Source organism: Rhinichthys klamathensis, unplaced genomic scaffold, assembly GCF_029890125.1.
Source record: "Rhinichthys klamathensis goyatoka isolate OS25496 unplaced genomic scaffold, OSU_Roscu_1.1 h1tg000144l_1, whole genome shotgun sequence".
Lineage (NCBI taxonomy): Eukaryota > Metazoa > Chordata > Actinopteri > Cypriniformes > Leuciscidae > Rhinichthys > Rhinichthys klamathensis.
In genome coordinates, this window is record NW_026606679.1 from 256,418 (window position 1) to 275,410 (window position 18,993).

General features: G+C 38.3%; 1 protein-coding gene across 3 annotated transcripts in view; it reads right to left on the bottom strand.

The window, feature by feature from the left end:
* Positions 1-11,640: 11,640 nt before the first annotated feature.
* Positions 11,641-18,993, bottom strand: part of khdrbs3 (KH domain containing, RNA binding, signal transduction associated 3) — a 156,891-nt gene continuing 149,538 nt past the window's right edge. For 2 of the 3 annotated variants that reach the window (XM_056257773.1, XM_056257774.1), the window contains exon 9: positions 18,174-18,928. In XM_056257773.1, coding sequence (XP_056113748.1) covers positions 18,837-18,928 — 92 coding nt within the window. In that variant the 3' untranslated portion in view covers positions 18,174-18,836. Of the gene's footprint in view, positions 11,967-16,314; positions 16,376-18,173; positions 18,929-18,993 lie in introns of those variants that run through there. The other variant, XR_008807700.1, reaches the window with a different exon arrangement.

The following is an 18,993-nucleotide window of genomic DNA, read 5'->3' on the forward strand; positions in this document are numbered from 1 at the left end:
TCTAACAAGGCTACCTCCCTTCTTCCTGTCTGCATAAATGTTGGTCAGTGATATTTAAAACCAGAAATAGGAGAGAGAAGATAGGAAATGAGAGCAGAGGGAAATCAGCACATTGAATAGGTTTGAGGGAGCACTTTGGTGTATGTGTGTGTGAGTACATGTTTTCCTGGGGTTTTCAAGTCCTTGGTCAAGGGTAATGTCAAACGTACCTGTTTGTCACCGTTGACTCTCTATCATGGACAGCAAAGGCCGTGTAAGCAGCGGTCTCAACACGCTGAAATGCTGAGGCAGGAATGAGGATTGGTACGGTGCCAAAACCCACAGCGTGGAAAAAAGCCTCACTGTTCCTCACAGATCATAGTGCCTATTAAACAAAACAAATGCAGAACAAATCTGCAGCTAAAATAAACTCAGACGATCCTTACAATTACCTTAATGCATGACCAGACCAAACGACAGACAAGAAACACCACGCTGCAAATATAAAATCAAAGCAGCCTTATAATTTGATTTTGAACACAAAATTGCTGTATTTGAAAATCAACCTTGTATTCTCAAATCCTGCAAATCCCATCTTGTTTTTCTTTCTTCCTAATTCAGCAGCCGAATGCTGCCTCCACATTTCTTCATTAACTCGGGTTCCTTCATTTTAAAAATCACTCCCTCTTGCTTTTGAATTCAAATTACTTCCATTTGAAGGAGCCGTTTTCATTATAGCTACTGACTGTCTCAATTGAGTATGGTTTGTGATAGCCATAATCCTTTTAAAACAGTATAATGGTCATATATGAGGGAAAAGTCTCAGAGGAACACAAATCAAGCCAGAATACAAATCAAGCCTTTCAATTTACATATTTCTAATTTATAAACCCTCCTGTTTGACTGGCTATTTTGTGACCTACGGGCACCAAGATAAGGAAAACGGCTGATTGTTTTTTCTGTTATCTTTTCATTGTTTTTTCTTTCTGTCCGTCTCTCTCCCGCTTTTACAGAATTGAAAGCACTTATGCTTAATCTTCGAAGATGAAATTTTGTTATGAAATTAAAAAAAACTTGTACAGCCTTCAGATGTTGCAACTCTCTGCTAGCCATGTCTCGCTGTGGTTCTCCTCTTCACTGACCTGTAACTGCGTGTGGTGGCTGTAGCGGGACCCTCGTTCCTCTGACAGGGCAGCTGCAGCAGGCCCCTCATCCTCGGGCCCCAATTAGGCCGTGCCATCCAGGCCGGTCTCCCCAGAGACGGCGTCTCCCCCTCAGGATTGAAGCGAGCTGCCAGTCTCTGATGCTGATGAGGGGGAACAGTGGCTGAAGGGGAGGGCAGTTAGAGCTGCAGCCTCTGAGGCCTTGCCAGCAATATTTTTGAGAATAAATGCCACTCGCATTTTGTTTTTTTAGTTTTTGTTGTGCGCCAGTGCCGTAACAGCTCACAGCTTCTGGCAAAGTGAACTGGTCGAATCAAACTGTGGGTTTAATAAGTCACTTTTCTATCCTTTTTTTTTTTTCTTTCTTACCCTGCCCCCTTCTATCCACTTACTTTCCTAGTTTTAATGGACAATAAAAACAGGCAAAAAAGTTACTCAAGACATAATCTAGACACAAGAATATCATAAAACTTTTGCCAGAAATCCTAGTACGGAGCCCTGGACATGACAAATATAAATATATATATATATATATATATATATATATATATATATATATATATATATATATATATATATATATATATATATATATATATATATATATATATATAATAATTAAGTGTGCACGATATAATAATTTGTTCCCTTGTTTTAGTAAATCATGGTTACGTAGTATTAATTCGTTCCCCTGTTTTGATTGAACTAAAACAAGGGGAAATTAATACTAGGGGTGTGAATCATCACTGGTCTGACGATTCAATTTAAAGGCACACTGTGGAACTTTTCAACCTTTATAATATATTACCAAAACCCATTGAGATGGTACATCGACTTACAATAGGTTGAATGACACGTCTGCCGTAGCCTGAAGGTGTCTGTATCGCTTTTACTAGCACTATGTAACTTCGGGGTTCGGGTAGGAACCCGAGCACAAAAAGAACTACAAAATTCGACCGCTTTACGGCATACGTCACTTCCCCCACCACCCACAACTTCCTCAGATTCTGACGTGAGTGCTCAACTCGCGTTTGATTGCCGTCTGTATGTTTTTGTCATGGCCGAACCAACAGCTACAAGGAAGAAGGCAAAGGTTTTGTCAGAGGACACTAAAAAAAAGAAAAGGGCATAGTGACAAATGAAAAGCCAGGACGAGGATCACCATTGGTCCAGCGTTCGCTCGCTGGCGTGAGCTAACGTTACACGTCTATGGAGCTACAGGAGGAGGATGGGTGCCCGACCGATGCTAACGCTTGCCTGCACACAAATGCCGTTTCCAAGGTGACACAGATAAATCATATAAGCAGTGTAGTATTGTCTGGTATTCCGGCCACAGCCGATGGTGTTATGAGTGTAATAAAATGCCCACAGCCCATTGTTCATTTCTACACACAAACACAGCCCGCCACAGTGCAGGGCTCGAACAAATAAAATCGACTCATGTCAAATGTAGCTGCTACATTAAATGTAGTGAACGTTCCCACGACTCAGTGCCCACAAACACTACAGACAACATGTCCCACGGTTTCTGTAAAACGAAACCAACACACATAGCTTACAGTCAGCTCAGGCCGACGGTGTTTTTAGTGCAGTAAATGTGCCCGCCGTCCCGCGCCCACATTCACTCACAGACATGTTAGCACTAATGGTGTGTTCACACCGAACGCGAATTTAATTATTTCCGCGAGTAGATTACATACAAAGTCAATGCAAAGACGCGAATAGACGCATCATTCGCGCCAGGCGTTGCGAATGACGCGAATTGGGCGACGCGTTTGCCGCGAATGTCTTCCGCGCAAGTTGAAATATTTGAACTCGAGCGAATGTTCAAGCGTCTAACTAGACGCGATAGACGCGTATTTGACGCTCTATTCGCGTTCGGTGTGAACACACCATAAGCCCCACGGGGCTCGCCCCGCTCGCTCTCTCTCAGCAGACTGCTATAAGGGAATCGACCGCGGCCAGGCTGCCCGCCTCAAACACTGCAAGCACACATAATCTAAAGCAGTGGTTCTCAATCCTGGTCCTAGGGAGCCACTGCTCTGCACAGTTTGTATGTCTCCCTCATTTAACACACCTGATTCAGATCATCAGCTCGTTAGGAAAGAGCTTTATTAACTGAAGTGGGTGTGTCAGATAAAGGAGACATATAAAATGTGCAGAGCAGTGGCTCCCTAGGACCAAGATTGAGAACCACTGATCTAAAGACACGGGAAGCTGACCCACTGTCTATAGGCGGACCGGTTGACTTTTGCGACAGTGCTGCGGAGCTTGTGGCCTCTAGGGACGCTAGACGTGAAAGTTACAGGTCGAGCGCCACTAGTGGCCAAAAAGTTCCGCAGTGTGCCTTTAATTACGATTTTCATGTCAACAATTCTATTCAATATCACAATGCATCATGATGCGTTGCAAATACCTGCACATTTTCGTCAATGCTACATTCACATCAAGGGTTGACGCCATTTCACAGCTTGTAACTAAATTTACATGTCACATCATGTATCTTGGACACGGTAATGTGAAGCATAACAAAATGTCTGTTTATGCTGACGCCATTTCACATTTTTCAGTCATAACAAGTCATTAATGCCATTCTTTTGAGAAATCGGCATATCTGCCAAGCAATTAACATTCTTGAGAGAGGTACATTCCATAATGCATTCAATACAAGATGGCATGACTAACACATGGCACACAAACTGGCAGATCTTGCATTTGAAAAAAACTGATATTGCCACCTAACACTTAACTACTTTATATCCAGCAGACAATTACTCAAATTACAGAAGTCCTGAGTGTTTTTTCATCTCAATGTCCACAATCTATTACAAGTACACTCCAAATACTCCTACCTACATATAAAGTAAACTACTAGGCTATTTACACACACACACACACACAAATAAATAAATCAACATCAATGTAAACCAGCTACAGGTCCTCATAAGTGAAACAGTTTAAGAAACTATACTGATTGAGGTCCTATGGTCTAAAACCGCGGAAAGACTTATTGTTAGAGTCAAGGATAGAGGATGGAAAACATCAGTTCAGTATTCAAAAGTCAACATCATGAGAGTAAAACCTTTCATTTATTTCTTCTAAGACAACCTGACTCGCTCTTTTCTGCTGTATAATCCATCATTCTGTACTTAACTTTCGTCATATTATATATTTTCTCTTAGCAGATAAACTCTTCACAGTATGACACTTGTCATCTTCCTGTCAGGTTGACTGCATATCAAAACAGCTTTATGGTGGTGTCAATGTCAGGTCAGGAAATGTAAATGCTTAAAAAGTAAAACTTGGATGTATTCTTCTATTCAAGGATACTAAAGGGTTAGTTGACCCCAAAATGTTTTAAGTTTACTTACTCGTGTCGTGTGACTTTATCCGTGGAGCTGGAAATGTTTAGTGTTTCCACACGACGCAGGTGGGAGCAGGCGCTGATGAACAAAAAGCCCAAGAAGTACCATAACAGCGTCATAAAGGTAATAATTACGGCTCTATGCGCTATATTCCAAGTCATATTATAGCTTTGTGTGAGGAATAAATTAAATTTAATTAACCTTTCAGTGAAAATCTTAAATCTGGCGCGTCTATGAAGCTGAACTGTTTAGTTTGTTCTTCTCAGCGGAAGTGTTGCGGCCTGCGTTACCATATAAGGACAAGAAGGAGGAAATGTAACGGCAACTTTTGTTGACGCAAATTAACCATATATTCTGTATGATATTAATATCGCTTGTTCAGTTATTATTACTATAATATATCTATCCATGTTGCATTTCTATGAAAGCATAACTGCATGCAGTTAATTATATGAATTAATTTCCAAAAAAAAAATAAGAAAGATTGATAAAAATGAATAGGATAAACAGTAGGCTAATAGAGAATAGCCACACATTTATTTTATTGTAGTGACACAAGTCTTGTTTACAAGATCCCAAAGTATCTGTGTGTACGTGTCTTATTCTCTGCTTTGAATCCCTTATTAGTTTCTCTGAGGTGTATTTGAATCATGCAACGTGGCTTAACGTGAGGCCATTAATCTCCTTTTAAATGTAACCTCTTTACAAATGACCTGGGTCATCACCAAGCAAGAGCTTTAGATGAAAAGATTGGGCCGTGTCAATACTTGAGACAGAAAGTTCATGTCATTTCCTGATAAATTTATGGTGAGGATGATTTAAATCCCGGCAAACTGCAGAAACAAACTTTGACCTCTCATCCTGTTTACCTTTCACCTCTCTTCTTTAAGACAAGGAAGACGAACACAGAATGGAGTAGAAGTGGGGGAAATTAAATGTCAATATGACCATGTCTCTAAATCTGATGTACCAAATGTCAAATAATATGAGAGAGAGACAGATTATCTAGCACTCGCTCCCGTCAATGTCCTGGTTCACTGTGTATTGTGACATAGGGCTGCATATTGAACAGGAAAACTGAGCTCATCAATTCATTATTCAAATGTTTTGATAGCAAAACAGAAACAGTGTTAACACTTTAGGAGAAATCAACCAGTAACTTACAGTTGTCTATGTTTAAGCACAAGGAGAAGGAATTTTATAAAGACTTTATGAGACAGTTCAAAATATTTCATTATTTTTTATAAACATTATTATGTTTTTTTATGATTGTAGACTAAATCATGTCAAAAGTTTTAAACACCACACGTTTATTATTTATTATTATTATTATTATGTTTATTTCATATTTATGGAAGATCAGGGAACACAAATGATCAAAGACAGAACATTTTGAAGGCATTCTCTTTATTTTATTTATTTTTTATATTTCATTGCTTATGCAAAAAGTAACATGTATTCTGTTGATATTTCAAACACTCATTCCTCTGATGAGCGAATGAGGAGCAGGAACTCATGAGGGACTGTCAGCACATATGCTTCGAAATGATTCATTCTCTGAAGTTACACTTCAAGCTTGTTTCACTGTGATGAAGTTGAACAAAGAGAGAGGATGGGAGACAGAAAGAGACCACCAGATGGACTTCTTTTACTTCAGTCTAAGAATCGAAGACACTGGGAGAAACGTCCCACGAAAACATACAAATTTCACGGACAGATATAAATATTAGCTCTTACAGAAGCAGCCAAGAAAAAACATGATGGAAAATATGATCTCACGCGAATACCTAAACTACACCGTCAACCGATAGATGGATGGATGGATGGATAGATGGATGGATGGATAGATAGATAGATAGATAGATAGATAGATAGATAGATAGATAGATAGCTAGATAGATAGATAGATAGATAGATAGATAGATAGATAGATAGATAGATAGATAGATAGATAGATAGATAGATAGATAGATGGATGGATGGATGGATGGATGGATGGATGGATGGATGGATGGATGGATGGATGGATTGAGCCATTATAAACAAATATCTCCTTACTTTTGGCCACTATTTGTTTTTCTGTGTTTATCTATCTATATATTTGGCTTGAACAAATGTCAACCCATCATTTGTAAAAAAAGAAAGAAAAAAATGATCTAGGCTAGGGGGGAAAGGTCTCTAACATGATTTAACAGAATTATGCAAATGTTCATAATTATTCTTATGAAACCGGTCCCATCTCCATAATTGTCACAGGCTTTGCGACACCTTTTAAAAGCTGTGTGTTTAGGCCTTCCCAAACACAAGTCTAATTATGCAATGACTAAACCTAGTGGTATCAGATGACGAGGCCATGACTCAGCCCTGATCCTGACCTCTGACTGAAACAGAGGACGGGCCGCTGGCTAAATGTGCGCATGCACCACTGCGCCTGCCCTAAAACCCTGTGAAAAACAGGTTCTCTGCCAGGAAACCAACTTCAAACACTCCACCAGAGGTTTATTGATCTTTGCGGATTGCAGCTTCTTAGGAACATAAAGAAACTTTTAAGGTGGATCACAGAGGTTTAATAAAGGAGAAAAGCAACAGACACTTTGAGTTAATTAAGCAAATAAAAGTGTGAGACGCATAGATGTATTGAAAAAAGCTGGCTAGGTCATTTTAAAAAGCTGTGCATACTATTGCATGGCATAGAAAATTAATTTAGTTTCAGCCACCATAAAAAATACACATCAATGTACACTGTAAAAAAAATATATGATCAATATGTTATGACAACATATGTTTTACATTGCTTTAACTCATTAAAATAAGAAATTTCACCTTTTTTATACAAGATTTAACTCATTTTTCAAGTCAGTTTAACATAATTTAAGTTGATTTTTTATGGTGTAATTTTAAATAATTTTTGAGATCCATAGGGGAATTAGTGCTATACATGTACAAAATGTCCTGTAAGAAAAAGCAGAAAAACATGAAATATACCAAAGAACTTGTTGCACTCATTCAAGAATTAAAGGGGCTGTATGTAAGAATTTTCATGTATTACTTAAAATTAATGTAACTAAATTTTAAAAACAAGACCTTCCCAGACTTCCTCGGTTGTGTATGAAAACCTGGACGTTTTTGCCGGGAAAATCAAAAGGATGTGACATTCAACTCATTTTTTAAGTCAGTTTAATGTCATTTAAGTTGAAATGACAAAAATATCCAATTTATTTATTTATTTATTTTTTAACAGTGCATTTGTGTTCTCAAATATACTATCATATTCAAACTATCATAACAGTGTAAATTTAATGAACTCACCTATCAACATGATGCTGGTGAATTGCAGAGCTGGTGCAAACATATCCACATTATTATGATCAGATGCTTTCTTAACTGCTGCTTGTATGTTCATTTTTGTTATTGAGAGGAAAGCGCGCAGAACATATTTACATATTCATCTTTTAACGTCACTATCAGCAGCGTGGACAGTGTGTGGATGTTCATTCACCGTATATCGCTGCAAAGGTATTTTCAACTTATTTTTTTACTTCTTAGCAAAGAACGAAAAAGAATGTCGCTGTGAGTATATGGGGCATTGAAACACGTTCAGTCTCTTGTACGTTACGTTTGCATGACTGCGAGACGAGCGATAAGTTGCTGGCTGCAGTTCCCTGAACGGCCACCGGTGTCGCTAATAAGAGTTTCTGAATTATTACGGCCCCTTTAAATTACACCGCACTCCTCAGACAACAGATTAACTCTTTATAAATGTTCAAGAACAGTGTGTAACTAGACTAGATGAGTTAGTTCCTGATAAATATTTTGATTTTATTTGAGTAGTATATAGGAATAAACCCAGAACGATCTTATCGACTCAAAGTCAGCATGAAATGGTATTTATAACCAATTTCATGTGCATAATGTGACATAATTTTAAGTGAACCAAAGCACTGAACGAGAAAATAAGTTGTGCTGGTCTTGATTTTATCAAGGAATTGATTGGATGAATGTAAATAGAGTCACTTTTGATTTCATGTTGACTTTCTCTGCAGGATGTTATAGATACTGTATGTGGGCGGTTGGAATGTGGATGTGTGCACCCAATGATTCTCAAATTCACTTTTCAATGTTTTATGAGACCACATAAAACCATTAACAGGTTGAAAGGTGTACACATCCACTGTATCTGTTTCAGAAGAAGTGAAGAACATCCACACTGATCAATGGAAACCAGAGGAAGAGTAAAACGAGCCTGTGTTTATGGTGATCCGTGAACATGCAGTAAAACATACTATAGTTTCCCTTATGTGATCATCGCCAACAACACTTAAGTGAATCTGATCAATATGCACAATATATGTTTCATATGGGCGTCCAGCTCCAGCTCAACAAAAAAAAAAAAAAAAAAAAACAGATTTCTAAATAAAATAAACATATGCTTCAAATAAATAAAATGTAATTTGCGTATCTGATGCAGATACCATCACAACGTGCATTGTACTATAAATGAATTCAATTAGAATGTCTATGTGTATATATCATAATGATACTATGAATATGCCCTTCAACTTAGTGTTGTAGTAAATGACTCACTAAAGAAATTCAGATTTTATTTACAGTGAGAAAAAACAAAACAGTGAATGAAATATAATCAGACTAGGACAGGTATGGGTTACATTTAGATTGTCAACAGTAATGACTTCAGTCGGTGGAGAGGCGGCCGCTGTCCATGGTGCTGAAAGACGGCAGGACGACACTGAACATGAACATCATTTTTGGGCGGGACTTGTTTTTATCCAGGAGGAACTGATTGGATGGTAAATGTTAATATGGTCAGTTTTGACTTTAACTGCAGGATGTTATAAATATGTGAGCTGTTGGCATGTGTATGTGTGCTCTGTGCAAACAACTACAAGAGTATGGGTACCAAATATATATATTTTTCTTCTCAATACTCAAATAGATGCTTCCTTGTTTCCTCGCTCCTCAGTCCTCCGATCGAACTCAGCCATCTTTAAGGGCATCTGAGGAGTCATGATCGAGGATACACAGGTGTATCCTTCCCTCGTATCCTAATGCCCGGTACTCATTGTACTATATTGGGCTATCCCAGACAAAAAGGTGACCTATCATTGCTCGTATATGGTCGTGGCTCCTGTACTGTCATACAGTGAGAGAGGTTCAAAGTCTACATACATGTCGTACCCAAGTTTATTAGATCCATGTCGTACAGTGTGATTTGTAATAGGATTGCAGAAATCAGGACAGGCGGCGCGAGGAAAGGAAGCGAGGATGCACAAATAACAAATGAGAAGCATCCCAAGCAATTATCAAACACAATCAACACCAGACAAAGCCTTTGTGCATGCGTTCTTTTGCCTTTTTAAGAAAGCATTTTATTTATTCTTTTTGCGGCGTAGTTTTTCACCTATATTTAACAGCGCTTCGTCAGAAGTGCAACTACAACAGCCGTTTTTTAAATCCTATCCAATGGTTGAAAGGAGTGAACACGGTCACTGGTAGGTTGTGACGGCTGTCAATCAAAACGTGGAGCGGTGATTCGTTCCATGTGTTCCCTGTCAGAAAACAAATGGATAATTCGGTAAATTAAAATTTTAATTTAACAGAATTTATCAACTTGTTACCTTCTAAAAATAGGAAAGTTTTTGGTTTCATATATTCTTAATATATAAGACTGTCAATTAACTAATTTCATGTTGTTTTATATTTTATTTGTTCATTGTTTTTTTTGGGGGGGGGGGGGGGGGGGGGGGGGGGTTTAGTTGGACTTGGTCAGAACTGTTTCAAAAGTAATTATCTGCATGATGCATGCTGCCTTTGTGCTTAGTGATGTTGAATTTAAATGGCATGTTAAATAAAGACATGTTAAGTTACATTGTGATGTAATGGTGTTTTCTGGAAGAGACTAAAGAACAAAGTATTTTTATCAGCTGAAAGGCAGAATACAAATGTTTTTATTAAGTTATATAGACATTATATAACAGTTTCAGGTTATGTTTTAGTGTTGGTAACATGTCCCACATTGTCCCACACAAACGTAGTAATCGTCCCACATTCGCTTTGTTTGATGGTGGTCACCCTAGACAAAGGACTGGGACAAACAAAGGGCTATGTATACACAGGTGAAAATAAGTCAAATGAAACAAGACAAATTCATAATAAAAGTCCATAGAAACATGACAGAAACAGTGACCCCCTACTTGTCACCTATACAACCCTAGAAAGCATGACAGTCACACAACTTGAAGCAACTGTGGCAAGAAAGTGAGACTAAATTTTGTCTTCACTTTATTTTTATTTCTTCACTCCAACCAATTTACTTAGTCCCACTTCACAAGTTAGTCACGAAACATGTACAAGTAGTGATAGCTGTATAATTTCAAATTTGTCAAAATGTTTCAAAATGTTCCTGCAAAAAATAAAATAAATAAAATAGCGAACATATTACAGATAATAATATAATAACATTAATAACAACAATAATTAAAATAATGATACATTTAAATAAATATTTCTGAGATAGATAGATAGATAGATAGATAGATAGATAGATAGATAGATAGACAGATAGATTAGATAGATAGATAGATAGATAGATAGATAGATAGATAGATAGATAGATAGATAGATAGATAGATAGATAGATAGATAGATAGATAGATAGATAGATAGATAGATAGATAGATAGATAGATAGATAGATAGATAGACAGATAGATTAGATAGATAGATAGATTATTATTATTTGGTGGGGACAGTAAAAATCATAACTACTGGCCTGACTGAAAATATTACACGAGCTAATGGGAAGCCAGATGATGAGATTAAGGTCCCTTTATTAGGATGAATTCATTTGACATCCTCATAATGAACTTAACACAGAAATTGCATTATATCTCATTTCCCATTTTTGTGTGATAAATGTAGCTTACATATTCACTCTGCCTCTCCCATTCACATCTCCGGCTCCTGTCAGAAGAGTAAATTCCCGTATTAATGTGTTAGCACATGACACATGCCCCAATACCCCATTAGTCTGTCTGTAGACAGAAGTGGGTTCACCCTCAGTGCAGCCTGCTGCAAAATGCATGTAGAGCGCACAGTGCGCCTCTGAGCCAGCTGTGAGAGCACCATTTCCCCAGCACGGCCTCCCCTGAGGACCAGAGAGCACCATTTCCTGAGCGAGAGGAGGCTGGACCGCTCGTCTGCCGGTTATTGGCACATTAACGCTCTTAGTGTGGCGCTTTGTGACCTCGTAGAGGTTCAGAAGCCTTTTCGAGAAAGTTCCAGTAGAAATTGAGTCTTCCCTGAGGAGTGTCGTGCTCCTCTGTGGGCCGCGAGGGACTTTTTAAGTCTGCTCATTGTGCTTTTCTTGCTGAGTACAAGCTCTCTACGGTAGCGCCCGTGCAGTTTTAGTTTTCACGATCAGATGATGCGGCCAAACCTCCCTAAAACGAGAGAAAAACAGGAAAAAGTTGGATCAAACGAACAAAACCAAATGGCAAACACACTTTTTAGCCCTATTCGGATGGGACTAGTTTTTCAGAGGGACGTTAAAGGGATACTCCACTTTTTTTGGAAATAGGCTCATTTTACAACTCCCCCAGAGTTAAACTGTTGAGTTTTACCGTTTTTGAATCCATTCAGCCGATCTCCGGTTCTGACGGTACCACTTTTAGCATAGCTTAGCATACATCACTGAAGTGGACAAGACCATTAGCATTTCTAAAAAAAAAATGACCAAAGAGTTTCGATATTTTTCCTATTTAAAACTTGACTCTTCTGTAGTTACATCGTGCACTAAGACCGACGGGAAATGTAAAGTTGCGATTTTCTAGGCTGATATGGCTAGGAACTATACTCTCATTCCTGCGTAATAATCAAGAAACTTTACTGCCGTACCATGAGTGCAGCAGGCGTAATGATATGACGCAGCGCCTGAAAATAGGCCACCATCCGTCAACACAACGGAACTATTTTCATGCGCTGCGTCATATCATTTTTTTTTTAGAAATGCTAATGGTCTTGTCCACTTCAATGATGTATGCTAAGCTATGCTAAAAGTGGTACCGCCAGAACCGGAGATCGGCTGAATGGATTCAAAAACGGTAAAACTCAACAGTTTAACTCTGGGGGAGTTGTAAAATTAGCCTATTTCCAAAAAAAGTGGAGTATCCCTTTAAGAGAAATCCGTGTTTCACTTTGCGATTTTAATGCCGTCCAAATCTGCCAAGTCTGTGTTTTTCTCACAAAACCTGAGTAAAAATTCCAGAGCAAATTACCTACTGTTTTTCGGCAAACTCAACGGTTCTCTGAGACAAAAAAAAAAAAAAAAGTATTTAAAAATGATTTCTTTATGGAGACAATGTGTTGGGTTTTAAGCGTCTGAGTATGCTATCAAAAAGAGCATAGGTATTTTTCTCTGTGATTTTTGTTTGCTCATTTCTTGTGTACGAATGACCAGGATGTAATCTGGAAAAAAACAATTTATGCAGCCATTTCTCTGGTCTATCTAGGGAGGGTATGGAGAGATAAACACTGTCGTTTCATCATTCCACTTGCATGTTTATTACACTTGTGGTGGTGGGGGGAAAAAAGTGGGAACAAAAACATTTGAGAAACCTTGAAAAAACAGTTATTGATAAGAGTTTTTGCTGAAACTCTAAAGAACCTTTTAGTTCTAAAAGTCCTTTAACTGACCTGCAACTTTTCTGTTAACTTACTAATCGGATCAATTTCCGCTGAAAATAGATGCACTCATACTTGCATAGGATAATGTACGGATTAGTGGATCCCCAATCATTGTATTTTGAACATATGTATGAGGAAGGATCTCTATGCCAATAATGTTGGATCATGGGTAGTCTCAGCCTCAGACGTCACACCCACGGACCGCATAAGGCACACAAAAATGGGAAATACAGACTTCGGGAGTTTCAAAGTCGTCATCTGATTGGTTGAATTCTGCAGGATTTCCGGGAGCCGCGTGTGTCGCGTTCTTTAAAGGTCCGTCTGGAAACGAAGCAGTCGTGGAGCCAAACCCCCTCATGGAAAAAAGAAAGCCTTGCGACAACGTTCTTGAATGATTCATTTAGTGGATGCACGCCGTTCTGTTATCGTAGGGATATCGACCCCTAAACATGACGGTCAGACGTCCTCTGGGGCGGTCCATGGCCAGTGAAACCTGCGGAGGAGTCCAGACCTTCACTAGATCACGAGTGGCAGGGCGTCGAGGCAGAGGGTGGCACTCGGTGCAGTCATCAGACACGGAGAGCAGTCGCACTGATAGGATTACTCTATGAGATCTCTACCCGTCTCTCCTCTCCCGACGGCTCAGCTCTTTATCCTCTCATGCCAGGGAAGCTCTTGTTTGACAGTCGCCGGAGGAAAGCATGTCTGCTCTCTCGAGGCGCGGATTTAACAGCAGACGCACTTAATAGAACTCTTGCTTTAATCATCACTGTCAGACGACTTCGGTTAGTTTACACATTAAACCCCTCATTTGTGCGTATAATAATACTAGAGACCACCTAGAGAGTATTTTAAGGGAAGGAATAAGTGATCGCATTCCCTGAAAGGCGGTTTCCTCTAGATAGTCCTGCAAAAGAGTGTCATTATTTGTTGTAAGGGTGTTTACATAGATCTGTTTTCAACCAGTAACAGCATCCTAACTGAAATGCTGCCTCACAGGGGACTGATTTGAAATGCATTTTTTTTTTGCATTTAATTTTTTAACTTTTTTTAATTGACAAAGTATAAAAACATGTAAATGAAGTAATAATTTTGCTATTATTTGAACTTACAAAAACTTTTTTATACCAGTGGCAATTAGCATATTTAATGGAAGTAATTCATTGTAAGAGTCTTAGGTGGTTGTTTTTAATTTGTTGTATGATTATGATTATTGTTTGTGTTTTAATTGTTTTTTTATGAGAAGGCAAAGGAAAATTTGTGGATAAAGTTCAGTCAGTTAATTGATCAATCAATCAATAAAACAAATCATATATTTCAACAGTTTAAATAATACATACACACAAACATACTCCATTCAAACTGAATATTACACACACACACACACACACACACACACACACACACACACACACACACACACATATATATGTATATATATATTTATATATATACACTCACCGGCCACTTTATTAGGTACACCTGTCCAACTGCTCGTTAACACTTAATTTCTAAGCAGCCAATCACATGGCGGCAACTCAGTGCATTTAGGCATGTAGACATGGTCAAGACAATCTCCTGCAGTTCAAACCGAGCATCAGTATGGGGAAGAAAGTTGATTTGAGTGACTTTGAACGTGGCATGATTGTTGGTGCCAGAAGGGCTGGTCTGAGTATTTCAGAAACTGCTAATCTACTGGGATTTTCACGCACAACCATCTCTAGGGTTTACAGAGAATGGTCCGAAAAAGAAAAAACATCCAGTGAGTGGCAGTTCTGTGGGCGGAAATGCCTTGTTGATGCCAGAGGTCAGAGGAGAATGGCCAGACTGGTTCGAGCTGATAGAAGGGCAACAGTGACTGAAATAACCACTCGTTACAACCGAGGTATGCAGCAAAGCATTTGTGAAGCCACAACACGCACAACCTTGAGGCGGATGGGCTACAACAGCAGAAGACTCCACCGGGTACCACTCATCTCCACTACAAATAGGAAAAAGAGGCTACAATTTGCAAGAGCTCACCAAAATTGAACAGTTGAAGACTGGAAAAATGTTGCCTGGTCTGATGAGTCTCGATTTCTGTTGAGACATTCAGATGTTAGAGTCAGAATTTGGCGTAAACAGAATGAGAACATGGAACCATCATGCCTTGTTACCACTGTGCAGGCTGGTGGTGGTGGTGTAATGGTGTGGGGGATGTTTTCTTGGCACACTTTAGGCCCCTTAGTGCCAATTGGGCATCGTTTAAATGCCACGGCCTACCTGAGCATTGTTTCTGACCATGTCCATCCCTTTATGGCCACCATGTACCCATCCTCTGATGGCTACTTCCACCATGTCACAAAGCTCTAATCATTTCAAATTGGTTTCTTGAACATGACAATGAGTTCACTGTACTAAAATGGCCTCCACAGTCACCAGATCTCAACCCAATAGAGCATCTTTGGGATGTGGTGGAACGGGAGATTCGCATCATGGATGTGCAGCCGACAAATCTGCGGCAACTGTGTGATGCCATCATGTCAATATGGACCAAACTCCCTGAGGAATGCTTCCAGCACCTTGTTGAATCTATGCCACGAAGAATTGAGGCAGTTCTGAAGGCAAAAGGGGGTCCAACCCGTTACTAGCATGGGGTACCTAATAAAGTGGCCGGTGAGTGTATATACACTGTATATATATTCATTTCATTTCATTTAGATTCATTTAACAGTTCAAGACCCAATCAATTATTAAAAAGATAAATAAAAAAATAAATGCATAATTTTGCATAAAGTCTTTTTTAAATGAGAAGCCAAAGGAAAATTTCCACATAGGTGTATAATAAAGTTCAATAGATCAATCAATCAATAGATAAAAAATCAATCGATAAAATTAATAAATTGAATAATTAAACAAATAAAATTCTGTTTTTAACAGTTTGAATAGTATATACAGTATATATATATATATATATATATATATATATATATACATACATACGTGTGCGTGTGCGTGCGTGTGTGTGTAAATATGTGTATGTTACATACACATATTTACACACACACACACACACACACGCACACACACAGTTCAAAAATGAGTTTTTCAAAATATTAAACTCACCCCAAACAATCTGAGAAGAGCATCAGTGGCGTTTGACGGCTTCAGGCTCAGCTATCGTGACCTGAAAAAGAAAAGAGAAACATAAAAACTGAAGCTGTACTGATAAAAAACAACAACAACAACAAGAAAAAGACACAAATAAACTCAAGTTTACCATAAATGTGCAATGGTTTACAAAGCTTATAGTATGATAATATTAAACATTCATTTATTTAAAGCTATAGCACACATACAAATATATAAGTTTAGCTCCTTCTTAAACATAATTGGTGATAATAATGATTAGTTAAAGCAATATTACAGCTATTTATTAATCTTTTTACAATTTTCCTTCTAATTTAAGTTCCTCAGCAAAAACGTAAGCCAAGAAAAACTTTAAATGAACAGATTTGTTTTGGTTTTATCCAGTTTAAGGGCTAGTTTAGATGAGATTAGATTGTGACGGGTTGTTTACCTTGTGGAACGAAGGCCTGTAAATACAGCTACCGCCATCCTCATCAGCTCTGAGGTCAGCTGGGGTCATTTAGAGGTCATGTGGGGGCGGGCTGTTTAGTGGACTATAGAGACGGTCATGTGACCGGAAGGGGGAAGAAAGAGCAAAAACAGCAAGCAGAAATCCCCAAAAAAGAACCAAGTTCAAAAAGCCACTGCTTACATTATTGAATCTTAGAATATGAAAGACAATATGTGGAATTACTTTCCATGTGCAACATCTTACTGATGCAATAGTACCGTGTCTATATAGTCTTGTAAAAAAAATGATGTAAAGGAGTATGATTAAAGATATATTAGTAGATAATTAACTTCATATGCTTTACCACAGAAGAGTCTCATGTGTTTTCAAGTAGAAAGAATTATAACAGATAATAAGGTAGGTTTATAATTGGAAATTTATTTCAAGCTGCTGGGTACGGTATATTACAGATGAATTTAATTGTGCTGGTTGCAATTAAATTTAATTCTACAAAGGGAATTCTTGTCAAAATAGTGACATGCATTAGATTCATTCTTTTTTTTTTGTGGGGGGGACTACAAAGTTAAGAGGGGGGGGGGGGGGGGGGGAGGTTTACTAAACTTTTTGGTTTATTTTCACATTTATGTGGGCTTAAAGGATTTTTTTCCCCATTCCTTTTTCTCACAACGTACGCTACACTTGTTAAAATGATAATACACATCAGATATTAGTTTAGATTATGCACTTTTAACAAAGTGAACAAGGACAAAATGTGCTCTCAAACACAATGATCATTTTGCTTTCAAAAAGTTTATTTTATAATCAACTGAGACGAGAATTAAAGGGCTTACACAAGCTTACAAATATTATAGCTCTTAACAGAAATGTATTAAACTGCCACCACCAGTACCACAATAATTTTCATTACTATCACCTTTTAAACTTCAGCATACATTTGATTAGACTTTTAATAGTTTTATAAAAGAGTACTAGTTAAACTTTAGTCAACAGTATTTGGTTTAGAAATGACCAGTAACACTTTGCTGTGCACTTAAAATGCATTACAACAAGGTTTAAAGGATACACAATGTGCCCAAAACTGCTGGATTCCCTTGAAATTTCGTAGACTATCACAAGCGATGCTTTTCGTTTGTTTTTAAATGCTCTGTCACTATTTTTAACCCATCCACGCTATATGACATACTAATGGACTAACCAACATTAGTGGTGTATAAAGGATTATATGCGCTATAATGGATTCGAATTGCACAGGAAAGTGTGCCGAAACGTCATTACCTTGATGTAATTCTTGAAGGAATCTATCATACATCCACTCAAATTGGGAAAATTGAATTGGGGATTTTAGCCACATTCATGTTACTGTGAATTTCATTCAGATTAACATTAAAAAAATGTTGATTTAGACGCTCCTGAGAAGGTCTAAAAGTAGATCGCTCACTGGGAGAAAACACCTATTACCACAGAGCTCATTAAAGGGTTTAAACGCTCAACACAAAAACCAGACAAAACTATGCAGGCTTTTCTCATCGCAACTGAAACTGCACAAAGTTTGTTTTTTTCTTACGACATGCTCCTATAAGCCCTTTAACGCTGAAGAACCTTCCATTTAGAAAAGAGAAAAGAAGAAAAACAACAGGTGCACTGAGATTTTCTTTGACTTTTTTCCTACTTAATTTTCATTAAAGGTCAAATTTACAAGGGACACATTGAAGCTGATCACCCATCAAAAAAAAAAAGTATCTACAAAAAACTGACCTGCTAAATCTAAACATCGTACACCTCATATAACTCCGCCCCCAACTGCTAGTGCCCGCCTCCCTCCGACATAAGTGAGTCTATTTGAATTCTGATTGGTTCTCTGATTTAAACTACATAATCCGGTGATCCCGTAATATTCCGTTTGTGGGGGTCTCTTCCATGTCAGTTTTACCCATCAACTTCTTCAACTTTCTATTTTTGTCGTTTTGGTTGATTTTATTTGCAAAAAAGGAAATAGAGTCCATAGAAAATCCATTACTTGGGAGGGCACACGAAGGATTGTAGCTGGTCAGAACCGGGAATACGGCTGCTCTCTGTACACTCCTTTGCTTGTCCTTGCTGGTGGCGCCTTGTTGCGGTTGTTTGCCCATTCCTCCGGGCCTGAAGAGGGAGACAAAGAGCAGGAAGTTTATTAGTGAAACAGTCCTTTAGCTCTTGTTAGAAAT